The sequence below is a fragment of the Delphinus delphis genome, chromosome 14, assembly GCF_949987515.2.
Source record: "Delphinus delphis chromosome 14, mDelDel1.2, whole genome shotgun sequence".
Classification (NCBI taxonomy): domain Eukaryota; kingdom Metazoa; phylum Chordata; class Mammalia; order Artiodactyla; family Delphinidae; genus Delphinus; species Delphinus delphis.
Window position 1 is genome coordinate 67514379 of NC_082696.1, and position 23604 is coordinate 67537982.

The 23604-nt window shown below is 36.8% G+C and overlaps 1 protein-coding gene across 1 annotated transcript; it reads right to left on the reverse strand.

Annotated features, from left to right (window-relative positions):
* Window positions 1-1443: 1443 nt before the first annotated feature.
* Window positions 1444-17874, reverse strand: SPACA1 (sperm acrosome associated 1). Its single transcript, XM_069541369.1, has 7 exons — window positions 17601-17874; window positions 15036-15092; window positions 10023-10124; window positions 9165-9271; window positions 8060-8195; window positions 2155-2275; window positions 1444-1625 (listed from the first exon to the last, which is right to left on the reverse strand). The coding sequence occupies exons 1-7, from the start codon at window positions 17872-17874 to the stop codon at window positions 1466-1468; spliced, it is 957 nt and encodes a 318-aa protein (XP_069397470.1). The 3' UTR covers window positions 1444-1465.
* Between the last annotated feature and the right edge of the window lie 5730 nt (window positions 17875-23604).

The window sequence follows — 23604 nt, forward strand, 5'->3', positions numbered from 1 at the left end:
TGGTAAGCAGACAGCCAGGAACATCCAGTGAACAGCACTGACAACTAAACCTGTTAACCTGACTGAACATTAGTGGTCATTGAAGTATAGTTGGAAACGACCGCTGTTCATGGTTTTAAAAATAAGAATTGATAGTAATTACTATTCAAGAATGTCTAGCATCTATGCTGAAGTTACATGACCATACTTAATCAGGAATAAGAAGGCTTATTTTTTCCCCCACACTTATATGGGGGGAAGAAGGGGTGTCACACACACACACACAAATTCTTTTGAAAGATTTTATGAAAACAATTTCTTTTCACTTAAAATCCCTAGTGGAATTCCTACAACAGATAACAAAATAATTTTCCACCCAATTCTTCATTGCTTCTCTCAAATACAAATGCTGTATAACAAAAAGCATGGATAATTCCACAACACAGCCTCTGTCTAGGCTACCATAGGGAGGTATACCATAAATGCCCATCTACAATGACTTTTTCACAGATGTGCAGAGTTAACGCTTTCATCAGATAAATCCCATAGTGATAGCAATAAAGTTGGCATACAGTTCATCTAAACAAAAAATTAAGTGTATTTTGTGCTACTATCATAGACTCTGAAAATTAAGTTCTGATGAAGTCTACCAAATCAAATTATCTAATGTCTTGTTATCTTGTCTGATAGTTGACCACAACTGTATCACATAATGACACAGCACAAAAAGCCAGTGATGATATCCAGATATAAGTTTTGAGATGTTATCGCCCGCATACCAAACACAATGAAGGTACTTACCAGTGGTCATGCAAAACTCCTTAATTCACTGTTTCTGTGAGAATTGCAGGGCATGTTGAATTCACGTCATTTACTCAGCCATCCCCAAGTTCCTCCTCAGTTCCTCCTTATATACTTCCTATACGCGATCATAATTAAATCACTTAATACATGTAAACTGCTTTGAGCAATGCTTGGCACATAGTAGCTACTAAGTGTCGGTTGCTATCATTATTATTATTTCATGTGCTAAAAGTGATGCTTTGTATGTCACATGCCCTGCAGAGATTCTAAAGTATGGTTTGCTTTAAGCAAGTTCAATCCAGTGCTCCCAGCAGGGAGAAAGTCTAATATTCAAGGCATCTTCTATATATTATTTTCTTGTTTGTGACAGAACAGGCAAATCACCTTAGAAGTGATCAAAGTGATCAAAAATGTGTTTAAAAGATTTTGTGTGTGTGCCTCTAGATAAAAGCTACCAAGTGATTACTTGAAATGGTAAATGTTGAGAACAAATTTAAAACTTTTTGATAACTCCACCACAAAGATGCACTGATTAAAACAGCCCCTTCTCATATTACATTACCTTCAGACTATAATAAATCACTTACAATATTGTTAAAGTATTTCACTATATATTTTATTTTTATAATAATGAATCTGATATGCTCTAATCTCCTTTGGTTTGCTATACATCATCCATACATCATTCATTCCATTCACTTAAAGCATCATCTTCATGTCCAGGTATTTCTGAAGCTGGTGATTGGTCAAGACTGGATAAATCTTTATATCTCACTGAACTCAGCTCAGACTGTGTCTCAGGTGTCGAGGCTTTTGCCCCCCAGAAATCTTTGACTGCCGCCCTGGAAGAAAAACATTTTTTAAATCTTTTATGAGATGAAAACTAAATAGATTTATATTTAGTTTTCTATATATAGAAGTGCCTCCTTGGTCATGATTTATTTTTACTGTGTGGTGCACCAGCTGCATTGTGATAGTAGATGAGCCCTCAGATGTACCGGGGGGTGATACTTATGTAGGTATCAGAAATATTCTCATATAAATGAATTAGTAGGTTACAATAACCAACTTTTAAAGTTGTGATAACTACAACTAGACAACACAAATATTAATTCAATAAACGTTTTTCTTTAGCAACTACTACGTAAAATTGTAAAAATTGCATTGAAAAGCTTTCTCATGGTTGGGGATCAAGTCATGAGATTAGGTAGCTTGAACTAGGAGAGTCTCAGGAGGGATGAAGAGAGTTGGACAGTTTCAAAACCCATGTGAGAAGCATCATGGACAGGGCCTTGGATTCAACAGACAGGGAGGGGCAGACAAGGAGGACATCAATCAAGGGTGATGGCTTAGTTTCAGTCCTTCACCTACCAGTTTATAATTATGAAGATCAGTACAAAGACCACAAATATACACATAATAACTCCCATGGTCAGAACCAGAACTAGGACTGCATCAATGTCTGGTCGGCTTGATCTTTTCATCTGCAATTCTAGAGAAAAAAACACCTGATGATTATTACTACTGGAAAATAAAAGAAAATGGATATCTAAATGGAAACTTTATATTTGAAAAACTCTAGAAAAATACAGAAAGAATTAATGGAAGCAAAGTTATTAATGAACTTGCTCTGCGTGTTAGAAGTGTCCTTTTCAAACACACAGAAAAGTTGAAAGCATTTGACAATAAACATCCCACCACCTAGACACTACCATCAACATTTTAACTATCCCTCTATCCATACTCTTCTCAATCCATTGATTCATCTTATTTTTTGATGCATTTCAAGATAATTTGCTGATGTCTGCACACTTCCTACAAAATTCTTCAACAGGCAAATCATTAACTAGAGTTCAACATTCGTTTATATTTTTTCTTTTGAGGTAAAATTTATGAACACCAAATTGCACAATGATCTTAAATGTGCATTTATTTAGTTTTGGCAAATGCAAACAGACATATATAATTCAAACCCCTGAATATACACAGAATATTACTATACCCCAAAAGTTTCCTCGAGCCCCCCCAGTTAATCCCTGCCCCAACCTCTAGGGACAACTACTGTCCCTAGAGTGCCTGTTCTAGAACTTCATAGGAAGGGAAACATACATTAAGCATTCTTCTGTGTAAGGTTTTTTTACTCAGTGTAATGTTTTGGAGATTCAACCATATTGTTGAATGTATCAATACTTTTTTTCTTTTTTATTACTGGGTACTATGCCTCAATTAGTTTATTCTATCTCCTACTGATGGACACCTATGCTGTTTCAGTTTGGGGTTATTATAAATAAACTGCTATGAACATTCTCACACCAGTCATTTTGTGAACATACATTTCCATTTCTCTTGGGTAAATACATATGAGTGGAACTGTTGGGTCATAGGGTAGAGGTATGCTTAGTTTTCCAAGAAACTGCAAGATCTTTTCCCAAACTGATTGTACTTGCTGTACTTGTTTTATAATTTTTTTTTCTCCCAGATTTTGGCTTGCCTATTCATTTTTCTAATGATTCCTTTTCTTTCTTTTTTTTTTTTTTTCTTTGCGGTACGCGGGCCTCTCACTGTTGTGGCCTCTCCCACCGCGGAGCACAGGCTCCGGACGCGCAGGCTCAGCGGCCATGGCTCATGGGCCCAGCCACTCCGCGGCATGTGGGATCTTCCCGGACCGGGGCACGAACCCGTGTCCCCTGAATCGGCAGGCGGACTCTCAACCACTGCGCCACCAGGAAAGCCCTCTAATGATTCCTTTTGAAGAGCTGAAGTTTTAAACTTTCTAACATAAGTTTCAGGTGTACAGCATTATAATTTGACATCTGTATCCACTGCAAAGTGATCCCCACCACAAGTCTAGTTACCATCCATCACCATACAGTTGCACTCCCCCCTTCACCCATTTCACCCACCCCTGAATTCCCTTCCCCTCTGGCAACCAGTAATCTGTTCTCTGTACCTATGAGTGTGTTTTTGTTTTATTTTGTTTGTTTTTTTAGATTCCACATATGAGTGAAATCTTTGTACTTGTCTTTCTCCAACTGACTTACTTCACTTAGGATTAATACCTTCAAGGTCCATCCACGCTGTTGCAAATGGCAGGATTTCATTCTTTTTTTATGGCTGAATAGTATTCTATTGTATGTATATATACCACATCTTTATTCATTCATCCACCAATGGACACTTAGGTGGTTTCTATATCTTGGCTATTGTAAATAATGCTGCAGTGAACATAGCGGTGCATCTATCTTTTTGAATGAGTGTTTTTATGTTCTTTGGATAAATACCCAGAAGTGAAATAGCTGTCTTATGGTAGTTCTATTCTTAATTTTTTGAGGAATCTCCATACTGATTTCCATAGTAGCTGCACCAACAATGCACAGGGGCTCCCTTTTCTCCACATCCTCTCCAACATTTGTTATTTCTTGTCCTTTTTGATAATAGCCATTCTAACAGGTGTAAGGTAATATCTCTTTGTGGTTTTGATTTGAAATTCCCTGATTAGTGATGTCAAGCATATTTTTATGTGCCTGTTGCCCATCTGTATGTCTTCTTTGGAAAAAATGTCTATTCAGATCTTCTGCCCAATTTTCAATCAGGTTGCTTGTTTTTTGTTGTTGTTGATTAGTGTGAGTTTTTATATATTTTGGCTATGAACCCCTCATCAGAGATATCATTACAAATGTCTTCTCCCATTCCATAAGTTGTCTTTTCGTTTTGATGATGGTTTCCTTTGCTGTGCAGAAGCTTTTTAGTTTGACGTAGTCCCATTTGTTTATTTTTGCTTTTGTTTCCCTTGTCTTTGAGTCAGATCTACAAAAATATCACTAAGACCTATATCAATAAGGTTACTGCCTATGTTTTTTCTAGGAATTTTATGGTTTTAGGTCTTACATTCAAGTCTTTAATCCATTTTGAGTTAATTTCTGTGTATGAGGTAAGATAGTGACCTTCTTTCATTCTTTTGTATGTGGCTGTCCAGTTTTCTCAACACCATTTTTTGAAGATGAAGTTTTTAATTCTGATGAAGCCTAATTTAGCAATCTTTCCTTTATGGTGATTGTTTTTTGTCATGTCTAAAAAGAAACTTGCCTACTCCTGAATCATACAGATACTCTCTTATGTTTCCTTTTTTAAGCTTGATGGTTTTAGCTTTTACATTTAGGACTATAATACATCTCTAATTTTTGTATACATTGTAAAGTAGGAATTGAAGCTCATTTTTCTTCATACGAATAGCCAAACACCACTTTTAAATCAGCATTCTCTCCCATATCTTTCTGTTCTTCCTGAAAATAATGCTATTATGGAGACATGACCAGTTTACCATATGCATTATAACACTGCTACATTGTAAACTGATAAAAATTCAATTTATATCAAGCATTACTTACTTAGTGAATTATGTAGCTTTCTTTTGGCTATTCCTGGCCCCTTAATCGTAGACTCATAAAAGATTCATGTGGGGAAGGGCCAGAAAGGTCATCTTATACAACTTTTATACAGATAAGCAAACCAACATCCAGGGAGACATAATGATTTGTGCAAGCTATGTTTTATGTATTTTAGTATTTTGGTAAGTACCACTCTAACAGAATTAGTCTCATATATGGGCAATCCCAACTGCTTATTCATCTGGATTTTCTTCCTGTTCTTTAAACACCATGCAGTATAATCTTCCATTTTCCTTGGTAATTCTAGAGCTATAAACTCAATTTAGTAATCTCGCTAAATAGTTCCAAGTATGGTAGACAATTTATATCATATTTATATTCCAACATTGTTGGATTTTAAAAATCTTTTTATTTTTGATAGTTTTAGATTTATAGAAGCAGTGGGATTTTTTAAGCTCAAATTTAAAAAAACCTTTTAGGATTAAAACTTGAGAAGAAATGCAAAATTTCTTTCCATTTATCTACTACCCTGCAATACTAGCCAAGAGAAGATGGAGAATGAGAGGTATAAAGATTTTGGTTCATTTCAATGGTAGTCTTCTTGCAAGGGTCCCTTAGATTACTTTTGTATCTAATAAAAAGATAGTCTGCATTTCTACTGAAATTTTCTGATAAAAAACAGGCTGAATTTCGATGCTCTCACTTTTTAGAAAAACTAAGTTTATGTTTATATTAGTTTCTTAGGGCCACCATAACAAAGTACCACTAACTAGGTGGCTTAAAAACAACAGAAATATATTGTCTCACAGTTTTGGAAGATAAACGTCTGAACATAAGGTGATGGTAAGGCCATGCTCTCTCCAGTGGCTCTGGGGAAGGATCCTTCCTTTCCTCTTCCAGCTTCTGGTAGCCCCAGATGTTCCTTGGCTTGTGATAGCACAACTCCAATCTCCGTGTGTCTTCACATGGCTGTCTTCTCCCCGCGTGTCTTTGAGTCTTCACATACATTCTCCTGTCTCTCTGTGTGGCTGTGTCTAAATTTCCTTCTTCTTATAAGGACACTAGTCATATTGGATTAAAGGCCCACTCTCCTCTAGTGTGTATGATTTTGTCTTAACTGAATTAATTACATCTGCAACCACCCTATTTCCAGACACAGTCACATTCCTGAAGTTCTAGGAGTTTGGACTTGAAAGTATCTTTTCAGGGGGACATAATTCAATCAAAACCATGCCTAACTATGAGAGACAACTATTGTGGAAGTGAAAAACCTGTTATATGAGAGAATGGATGGGACATTTTCATTAATTAAACCATATTTACCCTGAAAATATTTCAATCATGCATTCGTTTCAAGCCAGTACCATATTGTGTGAACATTTATAGCCAAAATACTTGTTTGATGTCTAAAGAGCCAAAAGGGTCTGTCACAGCGGTATGCCCAATTGTCCTTTTTAAAAGAAACTAATAAATACCAAAGTTTTCTGAAAACATTTTGTCATTTAACCAGTGCATGTGCTGAGATGGCAGAGCTACCCCACCAGCCTTGGACAGCTACAAGAGAGAAAAATCAACTTTGTCTCACTTGCTGACACTGGGGTCTGTGCTCCAGCCCTTAGCTTACACATGTTGCCTTCTAACATAGGAAGAGCTAACCACTACTAAGCTGTCCTAACAGGGACCAAGCTGTGGGGAATATAACTGAGAATGGCCTTTGAATCCTTTAATATCCTGAACTATGACTCACTGAGATACTTTTTAGTTGATGATGTTTGGTCCTTTTTTGCCTTTTATAGCACTTGATTGAAATTATCCTTTTAATAACACCTGTTATCCCAACATAGGAGTAAGGTTATTAGCTTTCACCATAAAGATGGTTTTTTAAGGACACTGAGCAACACATCAAAGAAAGTTATAGTTTATTTTTTAAAATCACCCCCAAAACACCTTATCTTGTTTCCAGTTCAATAAAGGGTGTTATGTTTCATGGTATCTCTAGACTGCAGCTTGAGTTCTTTACTTGGGATTGAGAAATAGCTTCAAGAAATCCATGAACTCTCTTAAAATTATGGGTAACTTTTGGCATGTTAGTATATGTGGGTATTTTTCTGGGAAAAGCCTCCTGAGCCTTGATTGGATTCTCAAAAGAACTTGTGACCAAACCCCTCACACACCCAAAAACACAGATGACAACAATAAAAATGGTTAAGAGCAACTCAACAAAAGGAAATAATTATTTGGATATAGAAGACATCATAGTTTAAATTGAAAAGACATGCACATGGATCCTTTTTGCAAGGGAAGCACAGTTTCTAACATGTAAAATTATGTTCGGGTCAAGATTTGTGTTTTGTGACATATATTGAGGACTGTATTGTTTCATAAAAAAATGTCTTCGAATGAATAATTTTTAAAAAGATGTGCTTTGACATAACGTTTCTTAATTTTATTTATTTTACTGTATCAAAACTTTTGTTAAGCATCCATTAGAATTCTATGTATCCATTTTCACCTCTGTGATAGAAGTAAAAGTAAGAATATAATTCAAGTTAAAGGACTGTTCTTTGGAGATACTTCAGGAATACACCAGTTTCCCAAAGTGAGGTACATCTGACTCTCTTTGTGGAAAAAAATAAGAATTAAGTATTACCTTGTAGAAAAGTCTAAATGGTATAAAACTAGTGGTTCCCAAAATGTGATCTCTGGACCAACAGCACCTAGGAACTTGTTTGAAATGGAAATTCTTGTGCCAGCTCCACTAAAGATCTACAGAATCAGAAATTATAGGGGTTGGGCTAATGATCTGTGTTTCAACAAGACCTCCAGGTGATTTTGATGTGCTTTGAAGTTTGAGATATAAGCAAACCAAAACATTGCTGGGTACTTACCAGTTGTTGTATAGATTGTGAATTTAATAGATGCTACTATTTCATTATTATCCAACGTTTCACACTCAAAAGCCTTGGGGTGAGTATCCCTGTGAACCTCCAGGATTGCTGAATCATTTCCAAGTATAATGGCTTGCTATTTTAAAAGAAATAAAAAGGTATCAACATTCTTCATGAAAACTTAAGATCAGGAAACAATTTATTTCTTGTAACAAAATAAGAGTCACTTTCTCTCATTCTAGTACAGTAATTAATTATGCACATGTATTTTAAAGTCAGATAATCCAGATAACAAGTACCAACTTCCTGCCTGTGTGAAGCAGGGCAAGTTACTCTCTGCATCTCAGCTGCAGCTGGTCCTCCATATCCTTGGGTTCCATGTCAGTGGGCTCAACCAACCGGAGATTAAAAATATTCAGGAAAAAAATTCCAGAAAGTTCCAAAAAGCAAAACTTGAATTGGTTGCACACTAGTAGTTACTTGGCATTTACATTTTATTTACAACTATTTATATAGCATTTACATTGTATTATAAATAATCTAGAGATGATTTAAAGTATATGGGAGGATGTACTTATGTTATATGCAAATACTACGCCATTTTACATATGGAACTGGGCATCCCCAGTTTTGGTATCTGAAGGGGTCCTGGAATCAATCCCCTGAGCATACTGAGCAACAACTGTATTTATCTGTAAATGGGTATAATGACAGGAATTACCTCATAGATTTTTATGTGAGTAAAAGAAACTCTAGCACTTTGTGTATGTCTGGCACTGAATAAGTCCTCTATTAATGTTAGCTACTGTTATCAGTACTGTTTGTACTATATATACAAATGAAACTACTGCTTCCAAAATAGGACACTTTACATAAAATAGGTGTTTTTAAGTTCTGATAGTAGCTGGCCCTAAGGCATATGTAAAGTCTTAGCCTCCCTACGCAATGAAAAAATTTAAATCCCAATAATAATAAAGTTGCATGATTTTAACTTCATTTTTGCAAACTGCTTTTAAAGAGAAAGTTTTCTGAGAGTCATCAAGCACTGGGAAACAAATTTTATCACTCACTAGAAAGCACCAAATTACATACATTCATTACTCACTTGGTCTGGCATTAGAAGTCTCCAAATATATTTGAAACGGTTTACAGGAGATGTATGAACACATGCTAGCCTAACACTTTCAAGACTTTCTGAAATTGGTTTACCCCCTGAAATAAAGAAAAATTAAATACATATATACCAATGGGCACTGTAAACTGCTTTATACACAATACTACTTTTAAAAGTCACTTCCAACTTTAAAACCAATTACATGCTGGAAGTTAGCAAATGTATTACTGAAAGTCTGACTGTAGAGGAGCAGAGAGGCGTCAAAGATTAAGTCGCCAAAAGAGGCAGGTAGAAAACACCATACCTGTCTGTTCCTTCAGCAGAATAAATCGTGAAGAAGAGATAGCAAGGGCAAACTACTTAGTGATCTATTAAACTTTGAGATCTACTAGTGGCTTCCAATTTACTGGTTAGGGTCAGAACCCCCCTCCCGCCCCATACACTCCGCCCCTTCCATGTTTAAAGATAATGGAATCTGACTAGTGAAAGGTGGTATAGAGTGGCTCTCGAAGTTCCCAATGTAGGGTTTACCAATCTACTGATAAGCTGTCACGACCAAAGTGTCAAAAGCGTTTCACTTGAGGACAGCCTCCACCACAGACCCTGAGTGCAATATGGTTCCAGTGTACTAGAGAGAATATATGTTAAATTTACACATCACTGAAAAAATGTGAAGCAAAAGTAGAAAGAGTTGTAACTGCCTAGAGAAGCGGAAGCTTAAGTTTTCTTATGAATTCCTTTCAGTATATCATTTGATCACCTCCTTCCACTCACGGCAACCTGAGGTTAAGGATATTTCCCCAGAGTAAATGCTTCCTCAGTCTCCCTCCAATACATAGGCCAACTCACAGCCACAATCTACTGGTCCACGACATTCTTCCACCCGTAGGATACATTTGGATTCACTCCCAGGGCATCCATTTGTTAATATAACTTCTCTTATACCAACACCTTTGGTAAAAGAAATCAGCAAATGTTAAAAATAATAATAATAATTCCAGAGTTCCTTTACTTTTGCACCTAGGTCTTTTTGAGACTTTTCTCCTAATTTCAGAAATTAAATTCCTAAATTCAGGGTAATAACATTTAGATATTTTTAGGTCCCTCATTTTGAATTATTTCATAAAACAGCATTTTCCAAAGCGAGTTACATGAAACACTATTTCCTCTGGTTGTTACCATAAGAAAAAGGATTCCATGATTATATACATTCCATTTCTTATATACCATAAGAAAAAGGATTCCATGATTATATACATTCCATTTCTTATATACCATAAGAAAAAGGATTCCATGATTATATACATTCCATGATTATATACATTTCCATGATTATACATTACATTAAAATGAAAGGAACCTCTTTCCTCAGAATTTTAGGGGAACTTTTAATATGCTAGTAAATTAATGTGCTTTTATGTGGAAACTTTCATTGATCTAAGATGTAAAATTTTTACATTTTAACATCTTTGAAATCAGAATGCATCTTAGAATTGACAGTGTGTCAAGAATGGCAGCATTTTTCCTTTTTTAGAGATGCATAAAATGTGATTATCACAGCCAAGGAAGTCTTAGATTTGATGAAATACAGTAGTACACAGGATCTTCTAAATTTATTTGACCATGGAACTTTTTTTTGGGGGGTGGGGTGGGTTGAGCTTGCAGAGGAAATTACAAAAATTAGATTTTAACATAAATGATGCTTTTTAATATCTAAATTGGTAAAAATCCCTGTATTAAATACATCAGGATAGACTATTAATGACCAAATCTCCATTTCCAAAAAGATACTCTCATTAGAATTGCAATACATTTCAGAGCAAGAAATCACGTCTTTACTGACTGATCTCAGATCTCCACTGAGTTTGCCCTACCATCACCAAAATTGAAGGAAATGATAAAAGCTGGTTCAGTGACGTGTTGAACATGTCCTGTGATAAATGACCTGTGATTAAGACTCTGTTGTCACAGGCTAAGGAATAGCCCATCTTGATATCCTTTCTACCAGATTCCCTCTTCCAGTCCCTGCAAGATGATAATCATAAAACCCATTCTTAAGGCAAGGGAAAGTTGAAGTCTAGAGATGGCTTATAACAGCGCTCCTCAAACTTCAGAGTGATTGCAAAACACCTGGAGACATACTAACATGTGAATTCTGATTCAGTAAGTAGGTCTGCAGTAGGTCCTAAGGTTCTGCATTTCTAACAAGGTCTCAGTCGATGCTGATATAGGAAGTCTGTGGACCAAACTTTGAGACACAAAGGAGAGTACTCCATATAAGATAAAGAGAAGGAAGGTTGGAGGGGGAAAGGTCTCTTGATTAAAAGAGATGCTTAAGAATGGCTGCAGAATGGCTCCCCTTGAATTTATGAATGGCACTTCTCTAGAGGCATAGCCTTATTCTGAAATGCATATTTTCCAAGCAGGTATTTTATGCATTTACTTAGCCAGATACAGTTTATCGCAAGGATGTGTGTAGATGTGAGATTTTCTGTAAGTCCATACTTAAAAATCTGCCTGTGTATTCCAAGAAAAGAAAACTTTTTGACTGCTAAAATACTGTTTTGGGGTTCAACAGAATTTTCACTAAGGCATTTTTTCCTTTAAATAGTTGTTATAAATTGAAAAGATTTCTTAATACTTAAAATTATAGATGTGAAATATTGCCTTTTATGGTTTATTTTCTTTTTAGAACTTATCACCATCTGACATATTACATGTTTTACATATTATTGGGTGGGCCAAAAGGCTCATTCGATTTTTTCCGTAAGATGGTTCTAGTAGCACTTAGTTGTCTTTAACTTCATACGAAACAATTTTGTTAGATAGTATGTGACAGCTATCATATCAGCGTGCATTTAAAAAAAGACTTATCAAAATTGGTGAATTTTTGTGTAGCCATTTTAATATTGAAGATGGAAGAAAAAAAGCAACATTTTTTGGCATATAATGCTTTATTATTTCAAGAAAGGTAAAAATGCAACTGAAACGCACAAAAAGATTTGTGCAGTGTATGGAGATGGTACTGTGATGGACTGAACATGTCAAAAGTGGTTTGTGAAGTTTTGTGCTGGAGATTTCTCACTGGACGATGCTCCACAGTCAGGTAGACCAGTTGAAGTTGACAGCAATCAAATCGAAACAGTAATTGAGAACAATCAATGTCATACTATGCAGGAGATAGCCGACATACTCAAAAATATCCAAATCAAGCGTTGAAAATCATTGGCACCAGCTTGGTTATGTGAATCGCTTTGATGTTTGGGTTCCAGGTAAGTTAAGCAAAAAAAACCTTCTTGACCATATTTCTGCATGCGATTCTCTACTGAAAAGTAATGAAAACATTCGTTTAATGAAAACGTTCCATTTTTAAAACAAATTGTGACAGGCAATGAAAAGTGGACGTTGTAACCATGTGGAACGGAAGAGATTATGGGGCAAGCGAAATGAACCACCACCAAACACACCAAAGGCTGGTCTTCATCCAAAGAAGGTGATGTTGTGTATTCGGTGGGATTGGAAGGGAGTCCTCTACTATGAGCTCCTTCGGGAAAACCAAACGATTAATTCCAACAAGTACTGCTCCCAGTCAGACCATCTGAAAGCGGCACTCGACGAAGTGTCCAGAATGAGTCAACAGAAAACGCATAATCTTCCAGCAGGATAATACAAGACTGTGAGTTTCTTTGATGACCAGGCGAAAACTGTTACAGCTTGGCTGGGAAGTTCTGATTCAACCATCATATTCACCAGACGTTGCACCTTCAGATTTCCATTTATTTCGGTCTTTACAAAATTCTCTTAATGGAAAAAATTTCAATTCCCTGGAAGACTGTAAAAGGCACCTGGAACTGTTCTTTGCTCAAAAAGATAAAAAGTTTTGGGAAGATGGAATTATGAAGTTGCCTGAAAAATGGCAGAAGGTATTGGAGCAAAAGGTTGAATATGTTGTTCAATAAAGTTCGTGGTGAAAATGAAAAATGTGCCTTTTATTTTTACGTAAAAAACCGAAGGCACTTTTAATCTCTTTGCCCCTACCAAAAAATATGTTCTTTGAAGGCAGAGAGTTTCCACTTCTTTGTTCACTGCTTTATTCCTAGCACCTATAACAATACCTGACACAGAGTAGGCAAGAATAAAAAAACAGAAAACAAAAAAAAATTGCTGAATAAACAAATATAATATATAATTTCTGAAGTACACCTTTTTTTAAAAAAATTTATTTACTTATTTTTGGCTGCTTTGGGTCTTTGTTACTGCACGTGGGCCCTCTCCAGTTGTGGCGAGCGGGGCCCTCTCCCATTGCGGAGCACGGGCTCCAGGCACACGGGCTTCAGTAATTGTGGCACGTGGGCTCAGCAGTTGTGGCGCACGGGCTTAGTTGCTCCGCGGCACGTGGGATCCTCCCGGACCAGGGCTTGAACTCGTGTCCCCTGCATTGGCAGGCGGATTCTTAACCACTGCGCCACCAGGGAAGTCCCTGAAGCACATCTTTAAATAATAGAGTAGGACAGTATCAATTACTAGAATTGTCATAAAAATAATTCTCTACCTGTGAAAATTTCTCAAGTAAGCAGCCAGAAGATGTAATTTGCAAATGAATAAACACAGGTTTATTACACAGAATTTCTCTAATTTTCTGACTCTGACACACTAAGAAGTTAAAGTAAAAAACAGGTTTCAAACTATCTCAAGAGACAGAAAGTACAATAATGGTTGCAAGGGGCTGGGGGGAGTGGGGAATTACTGTTGAATTGGTGCGGAGGTTTCAGTTTGGGATGATGAAAAAGTTCTGGGGTGGATCGTGGTAATGATTGCATGGCAATGTGAATGTGCTTAATTTCACTAAATTGTACCTTCAAAAAATTGTTAAAGTAGTAAATTTTTTGTTAAGTCTATTTTAACATCATTTAAAAAATGCTATCTCAAAAACAATTCAGGCACAATTTTTGACCAAAAAATAAAAAACGTACATATTGTTCTGATCCATACCTGCATGGACTTTCTGTCTTCTTATCCTCTGGTTTTTGTCCTTCCCTCCTGTCACTGTCTTTTTTCCAAGGCAGATTCTATTTAGAATAAACTTAATTTCATTGTGAATTATCTACTGTCTTCTTAGCGCACTAGTCTATAGTGGTTCTCAAAAGATGGTCTTTTAAAAAACAGCATCAGCTTCATTTATGAACTTGTTTAGAAATACAAATTCTTAGACCCCTTCAAAGGCCTAGTGAGTTAGAAATTTTGAAGTAGGCCTAGCAATCCATGTTTTAACAAGCCCTGCAGGCACCTAGGGTGAACACTTAAGTTTGAGAAACACTGGTCTATTATAGCATGTGTAGTCTTAATCCCACCCCCACGTAGGAGATTTTTATGTCCAATTTCTATTCAAGGAATGATCAAAATAAGTTATAGTTTTTGAATATTATTTTCCCCACAAAGCCAATACCTCTTTTCTCTAAAACATGACATATAAATTGGGAAAATGTATCATTAAGAATAGACTATTACAAATAAAGTAAATTTCTTGATAGATTTGCCAGCACAGTATGTGGAAGACATCTGTGAGATGCATCAGAAGATCTTTCATCTTCTGAACATCTGTGAGATAAAGTTTTACTTTGGTGAAAGCAGTTTATGTGCCCCTCCTCCCAAAATATATACATATAGGGAGTTGGCTTAAAGTAAGACCTACAGGTTATGAACTGAAAATACCCTACCTTGTAAAGCAATCAGTTTGAGTTTTGTGTGTAAATCACAGATATTAGAAATAGAAATCAGTGAGAGATGAATGAGAGTACACATTGTTTTTACCCCCCCGCCCCGTCCCAATACAATGTTATTTATCTGCTCTATGCTACTTACCGCATGTAACGGTGCACATCCCAAATTCTACTTCTTTGACTGTTGTCCTATTTGAAACTAAACATAAATGCAAAAATACATTATTTAATCATAGGAAAACTTTTCTAAGTGAAGAACTCTTACTTGGGGATGGAGGATACAAGCACTTATCATATGGGAAGCAGACATTTTTAAAGTTTTATTAAATCAGAAAAGCAATGCCATTCCTAGTACATCTTCTATTACTGTTTAAATCAAAAGAAAACTAAACCTTTGAAGAATTAAATTAGGAAATAACTTACAAAGATTTATGTTTAAACCTTGTACATAATTTAAAAATAATGTTTTTCATCAGTGTAATACATGGTGAGTTAAAGTTATATAGGAGGTCAGAAAAACACAAAAAAGCCTGCCAATTATAGGGCCCAATTTTTTCTATTCTCCGTTTTCCAAAAAACTTCGAGTGTGTTATTTCTACCCAAAAAGAAGTAGTTATGCAAAGTGTTCATTAAAATTATGTTATAGATTGGTTCTACTCATTCTCAGGTTAAGATGGTAAATTATTCCTAAGAATTTATTTCGACACTTTATTTAGCAGGATAATTTAGGAATATATAAGTATTCGAGTAGCTAAATATTGTTGGTTTTAAATCTCAAGTTTCTCTTTTTCTAATTGTTCTGAAATCTGACATGAATTCCACTAGCTGTAGCATATAATCAATTCTTCATAACTCAGATTAGGACTAAAAGCTCAATAAAAATAAATATTAAATGAGGTGCTAGAAGGTAATTTTTAAAAGGCATTATGTCCTGAGGCAACAATATTACATGGGACTATGCATCAAAATTGGAGTCCAAATTGCTACTCTACCACTAATTAGCTTTTCTGAGTTTGGGCAAATTCCTTCAACTGTGTCAGGCCTATTTAACCCCTCTGCAAAATTTGGAAAGGAGAACCTATCTGATTATCATAAGAATTAAACATGATAAAGTACATGCAAGCATTCTGTAACTTGTTTAGCCCTACCAGCATTCTTAAGATAGCATAACCTCATTCACACTTCATTCATTTTGCACTTATTAATTTCATATAATTCTAAGAATTTTTCCTATTTTGATTATTGTAATTTTTCATAAACACTTCTATACTTATAAGCACCAAATACAGTGCCTTGAATATACAGCAAGCAAATATACACTTGATGTATATATAAGTAAATCAATATTGACTTCGTGAAATAATTTGGACTATGACTCTGATCAATTATGAATTGACATTTTTGCTTGAAACGCTTGGATACCTTCTGCTGGTACATTATGAAACATAAATTTGAATCTAAGACATTATAACTCCATCACCTGGGTTTAGCCTGAACTCTAGCATTTACAGATAGAACTATCCCTTGACCAGTTTAAATTGTTAATTACTTTTAAAACTAGAGGGAAGCAATAGCCACTACGCTTTAGAACATGCTCTTTTCTACCCTAGTCCTCTTTTTCATATTTCCAAAGTCAAGGACTTCTCCAAGCTCTCTGAAATGTAATGTTATCAAGGCAGTACAAACCTCAATTCCACCATTAACATCAGATAGTCAATTTCTTTATGTCGCTGAGGGTCACTATCCGTCATCAGGAAGCAAAAGAATGGCTGATAAATACAGCACCTACTTTGTACTTATAGGAGACATAAGACTGCCAAGGATATTTAAAAGAATCTCAGAAGGGTCAATTTATGGAGGGAAGAGAAGTATTCTCCTTTAGATGGCTGAAAATCTGCAACTGACCTTTTACCTACAAGCACCTGAGCTACTAATCAATATAACATGTACCACAGCTTGTCAAGTTTTATTGCTTAGTGAGCCAGGAGAATAAGGCAAATTTATGTATCAAACACAGGCTCAGTCTTTGTTGGTTAACATGTATTGTATCATCTAACAAAGCCTCTAGTTGGATCCCTTTATTGGTGTTTTCTACTGCCACCGTTCCTTTGTGACTCAAAGTTGAACTTACAAATAAAACACTATCACACTGCAGAGGTGCTCAAGGGTGGAGGCTGCATGAAGCTGACACGGGGCTTCCGGGGAATTTTGTCAGCATCTTGTTTTATCTAGATGTGTCACCGTGAGGGGAATTGGGAACTCCCTTGAGTTCTAACCCAAAGTGCAAATGTGAAAAACGGAGGAAGACCTCAGGCACTTTGGAACTTCAAGAAAAAAAAAAAAAAATCTGCAATGGAAAGGAAAAAACATAACTGCAAGGGGAGTCAAAATCGGTCCCCGTGGTGGGAAGCTACTCTCTGATGCTTAAAAAAATAATCACCTATTCCCTTGTCCAGAGCAATATTTTGCAGTATTTCTGTAGCAATTTCTATACGTGTGCTCGTTTATCTTGCTCTGGTCTTGGAGAATTAGCACATCTTTTTTTTAAGGCCATGAGGTGTGCGATAATGTATAAATTCGGGGTTGTTTTTGAGAGAGAGCTCTACAGATGTTAACTTGGATAATTCTCATCGTCCTCAAAGAGCAGGGAAGGCTTGACCCTCAAAGGGTGCCTGCGGGTCCCCGCCAAGGAGCCTCCCACACTTACCATCCGTCCTGGCCTCAGCCGGGGTCTCGTTCTCGGCCTCGCTGTCGTTTTCAGCCTCCTCCTCGGCCTCGATCTCGCCCTCGCCCTCGCCCTCGCCCTCGCCCTCGACCTTGCCCTCGCCCTCGCCCTCGCCCTCGCCCTCGACCTCGTTGGCCAAGCTGGGATCCTGGACCGCGGTGACATCGATCCCGAACGTTGACTGGAGGCCCGCCAGGAGCAGCCAGCCGACTGTCAGCAGCAGCCTGTCTGAGCAGCCTGCGCCCCCGGGGCCCATGGTTCTCGGCCCGGACGGCCGCCCAAGGTGCAGTCGCAGCCGCCCGCTCCAGATGAGAGGTGCTTCGAAGAGAGGAGAAGCCCGACTCCGAACGCCCACACCGTGCCCCGGCAACCACTGAGACGTCACGGAACGTCACCATCGCGCTGGGCCCACTGAACGCGCGTAGGCCTGACCACAGGGGTCCCAAGGGCCACTTCCGTCGGCGCTCGGGTACACCCCGCCCCTTCCGGCGTTCTAGGCCAACCCGGCACGCTGGGCGGGTCCATGCCTTCGCACTTCCTCATTAGGCGAGCTGCCAGCCAACTGCTGGGGGTGGCCGTTTTCCCTCACCCTGCTTTGTGCTAAAAGGTGCTCGTCCTTCCTGCATTTACGCCTCAACAAACCAGACTCCCTAGAGCCCAAGCACTCTCTATATGACTTGGCTTCAAATTACTTATGCACAATAGCCAACTCGGCATGTATCAAGAATGATTCACCATGGCCTTGTTAAGTAGGTTGCCCCAAACTTGATCCGTATCTGCAGGTGAGGCTTGATTTGTAGAGGATATAGGGGTGCACTTTCTCTCTTTGATCTGAACACTATTGCTGTTGCAGCTCAGGCATGTACTCACGTTTTAAGAATTTGTGCAGTGCCATCAGCTCCGCGTGGGGCTTCGTTGCAAGGTGGGGGTAAAGGAAAGGAGAGGGGAAGATGCAACTACTGTCAAACTAGTTCTTCTCCTTTCTCTACTTGGATAGCTGATGTTTTGGGAACCAAATGTCGGACTTAACCTTTGTCTCTTGTGAATGTCTGTCTTCGTGCTTTTGGCCTACTTTTTAAGGTCTCATTGAGATTCTTCTGAAATTTGATTCTGTTGCCTTAATATATTAAATATTTCTCCCAAGTTTGATTTGGAAAAAGTTTCCTTCAGATCACTAACAAAATGTTTAAAAGGGCAACAGGCCAAGAATAGAGCACTAAGAAGTCAGTCTCTGACAATGATCCACTAATCCACACGTTGATTTAACCCAAGAATCAATTCTTTTACTAAAAAAGAGTTCTGTCTTTTACTAAGGTTGAATCAGACTGGAAGCTAGAATACCTTGGCATTCCCACTTGAATCAGTAGAAAATATTAGAGGTAAGTGTAACTCCCCACTGTCCTCTTGATGGTACTTAGTAGTATCACTGTGTCCAATTTTGTCATAGAAAGAAATGAAATTCAGTCAGGTTCCTTCAGTTAATGGTGTTAATTTCAAGAGGTCAGCTCTAATTAATTAAAATTTCCTGAAGAATAGACTCATAGGCTTTTTGAGTCAAAGAAAGCTTAGAAATAATCTAACACTCCAAGTTCCTTATTTTTAGGTGAAGAGATTAAGAACTGGAGAGACGGGGGTGGGGGGGGGTGATGAATTGTGCGATTGGGATTGACATGTATACACTGATGTGTATAAAATTGATGAATAAGAACCTGTTGTATAAAAAAATAAAATAAAAAGAACTGGAGAGATTAAATGACTCACCCAAGATCATCCAGAAAATTATCTGTAGTGCAGGGCCTCACAACCACATTTCCTGAATGCTCATTCAATGCTTAGTGTTTCATATGATTTAAAATTAACAATGAAGAAGCAGTCAGTGGGTAGTCAAGAGTTCAAGGACTGAAAACAAATTAGGGTTAAAGTTTTTTTATCTTGTTATTCCACATTTGACTTGATCTAATAGCTATAATGTGGTATTAAGAAAATATTGATGAATAGATGGTTTGATGGATTTCTGTTTTGGGTTTGAAACAAAGCTCATTTGGCTATGTTTCTATATAATATTATCCCCTACCTTGAGGTTTAATGTCTAAATTCATATGACACATGGGCTGAAGAGTAATCTACTACAGAGTGAACTTCAGGCATAAACTGGCTTTTTTTTTTTTTTTACATCTTTATTGGAGTATAATTGCTTTACAATGGTGTGTTAGTTTCTGCTTTATAACAAAGTGAATCAGTTATACATATACGTATGTTCCCATATCTCTTCCCTCTTGCATCTCCCTCCCTCCCACCCTCCCTATCCCACCCCTCCAGGCGGTCACAAAGCACCGAGCTGATATCCCTGTGCTATGCGGCTGCTTCCTACTAGCTATCTACCTTACGATAAACTGGCTTTTGGAACATATGTACAACCAGCCTCAGCAGACTAACAGCAAAGCAAGTAACTGAGAAACCTATTAGGAGGGTCTTCAGAGCCACTTATTTGTAGCAAAAGTAGATTACTTGAAACAAAAATGAAATTTTTATTTGAATTTTTCTTTCAAAAATGCTTTTAGTTTTGAAAATAGTGAGACAAGAACTCCTAAGAATGGTCAGTATTAAAGTTCAAATTGGTATTGGTAAGGAGGCCATAATAATATATCAACTAAAATACCATAAAATATTAGAGCAACTCAAAAGATTGTGAGGGATATTAAAATGAGAAATTAAGAGATGATCTTGAGGCACAAAGATGTTTGTTTCATGGCCAAATGAGTCCAAATTTTTTCTTTTTTAAATGCTAAGAAAAATAAGTCACCCATTATGCTTTCAAGCACAAACTTGAAAAAGAACATCTGTAGTATTTCATGGCAACATTGTTGAATTCTTCATATTTAGGACACATCTTTTTCCTGAAGATGGTATCTTTTGGTATCCTCTTTCCTGAAGAGGAAGTCCTGTGAACTCTAAGACATGTGATTTAATTCAAAGAACCATTAATGACTAAATAAACAGCTCCAAAGAGAATCCGGATGGAAATTAAGGGCCTCAAAGAGGAGCTGAAAGATTTTACTCTTAAATAAAGAATATTCAAATAATATCTGTAATAGCAGCAATACTAGTCCCTTATAAAATATTGTGTTCCTCACATAAGTTATAAGAAAAGTATCTGCACTCAACAAACTTACAGTACTTCTAGTTGAAGCATAAATAAGTGAAACAAACATTAAGGGCATAGTATCAAGAGAGGTTGACCCTACTCTGACCGTACAGGTACCAAGTACCAGGAATTACAACCTCAATCCCTGATTTGTACCTCTGACCTCCTTGCCTCAGTTCACTCAGCTCTCCTCACCCTGCCTGGCAGTAAGCATCTCCAACTCCAGCTCCGGTTTTATTCTTAGTTTCATTTTGTTTTGGTTTTTAATCAGGAATGGATGTTGGATTATTTCAGATGTTTTTTCTGTGTCTATTGAGATGTTTTTTTAGTTTATTAATATGATGAATTATATTGGTTGATTAATGTTAACCCAACCCTGCATTCCTGGGATGAAATCTACTTCGTCCTGATGATTTATTTTATCTTTTTTATATATTGTTGCATTCATTTGGCTTATATTTTGTTTATAATTTTTACATCTATATTCATGAAGGATATTAGTCTGTAGTTTTCTTGTAATGTCTTTGTCTTGTTTGGGTATCAGTGCAATGCTGGCCTCATAGTATGAGTTGGGGAATATTCTTTCCTCTTCAGTGTTCTGGAAAAGTTTGTTTAAATTGTCATTATTGCCTTTTTAATATTTGGTTCAATTCACCTGTAAATTATCATCCTGAATATTTCTTCATGGGAAGATTTTTAACTACAAATTCCATCTCTTTAATAGATACAGGTTTGTTCAGGTTATCTGTTTCTTTCGGAGTGAGCTTTAGTAGTTTGTGTCTTCTAAGGAATTTCACCTTAGTTGTCAAATTCAGAGGGATAACAACAGTGTTTATAATAACAGTGTTTATAAAATTTCCTTATTATCCATTTATTATCTGTGGAATCCACAGTGATGTTACCTCTCTCATTTCTGATATTGATAATTTATATCTTCTCTCTCAGTCAGGCTAAAAGCTTATCAATTTTATTGATATACTCTCAAAGAACCAGCTTTTGATTCCAATGACTTTCTAAGTTGTTTTTATACTTTCTATTTCATTGATTTCTGCTTTGAACTTTATTTGCTTCTTGTGTCTAGTGGATTTAATTTGCTCTTCTTTTTCTAGTTCCTTATGATGAAAGATGAGGTCATTGTTTCGAGACTTTTCTTACTTTTTAATATAGGCATTCAGTGCTATAAATTTCTTCCTAAGTACTGCTTTAGCATTAGCTCAGTTTCTAATTTGCTGTTGTTTCATTTTTATTCAATTAAAAATATATTCTAATTTTCATTTTGATTTCTTCTTTGACTCGTGGATTGTTTAGAAGTGTGACATTTAGTTTTCACATATTTGGGAACTTCCCAAATATTTTTCTATTGGTTTCTAGTTAGTTGATTACAGTTGGGGACATATTGATATTTTGTATTATGACTCGAAACCTTTTATTAAGATTAGTTTTATGGTCTAGAATATGATCTGTATTGGTAAATGTTTCATGTGCATGTGAAAAGAATATGTATTCTTCTCGTTTTTTTTTTATTTTTGGCTGCGTTGGGTCTTTGTTGCTGCACACGGGCTTTCTCTAGTTGTGGCGAGTGGGGGCTACTCTTCATTGTGGTGCGCGGGCTTCTCATTGCAGTGGCTTCTCTTGTTGCGGAGCACGTGCTCTAGGCACACAGGCTTCAGTAGTTGTGGCATGTGGGCTCCGTAGTTGTGGCTCACGGGCTCTGGAGCACAGGCTCAGTAGTTGTTGCACACGGGCTTAGTTGCTCAGCGGCATGTGGGATCTTCCCGGACCAGGGCTCAAACCCATGTCCCCTGCATTGGCAGGCAGATTCTTGACCACTGCACCACCAGGGAAGTCCCTTCTTCTCTTGTTTGGTGCTTGTTCTATAAATGTCAGTTAGGTCAAGTTGATTGATCATATATGTCAAGTCAGCTATATCTTTGCTAATTTTATGTATACTTACTCTATCAGTTATTAAAAGAGAGGTATTAAAATCTTTAACCATAATTGTGGATTTGTTTATTGTTCCTTGCAACTTTATCAAATTTTGCTTTGTGTATTTTGAAGTTCCATTATTATGGGCATACATATTTAAGATTTTTATGTCCTCATGATTAATGACCCATTTATCTTCTGAAATAACCATCTTTATCCCTGGTAATATCCTTTTCTCTGAAATCTACTTTTTCTTACAGTAAAATAGCTAATCCAAGATAGAGTGGAAAAAATAGCTATCTTTTGACTGATGTTAGAATGGTATATCTTTTTCTGTCCTTTCACTTTTAACCTAATTGTGGCTTTATATTTAAATTGTGGCTTTGGTAGGAAACATATAGTTGCTCTTTGTTAAATAAAACTTTATTTTGAGACAATTGTAGATTCACATGCAGTTGTAAGAAGTAATGTAGAGAAGACCCATGTGCCCTTTACCCAGTTTTCCCCAATAGTTTGCAAAACTGTAGTAAAATATCAACCAGGATTTAACATTTACACAGTCAAGATACAGAACATTTGCTTCATCTCAAAGACTCCTCATGTTGCCCTTTTATTATAGCTACACCCACTCTCTGCTACTCAAATTCCTCCTTAACCCCTTGCAACCACTAATCTGTTGTCCATTTTTATGATTTTGTCAATTCAAGAATGCTGTATAAATGGAATCATTCAGTATGTAATCTCTTGGGATTACCGTTTTTTATTCAGTATGATGTGTATATCAAGAGTTTGCCCCTTTTTATGGTTTAGTATTCCATGGTATGAATGTAACACAGTTTGTTTAACCTCACCCATTGAAGGATACCTGGGTTGTTTCTAGTTTTTGGCTATTACAAATGAAGTTGATACAAACAC

Excerpts from the sequence above, each read along its gene's own strand:
- SPACA1 (XM_069541369.1), bottom strand. The coding sequence starts at position 17,874 with ATGGGCCCCGGGGGCGCAGGCTGCTCAGACAGGCTGCTGCTGACAGTC. Across the intron at positions 15,093-17,600 it reads GGCTGAGGCCAGGACGGATG|TTTCAAATAGGACAACAGTC; the intron begins GTAAGTGTGGGA and ends ATTTATGTTTAG. Across the intron at positions 8,196-9,164 it reads GACTTCTAATGCCAGACCAA|CAAGCCATTATACTTGGAAA; the intron begins GTGAGTAATGAA and ends CTTTTAAAATAG.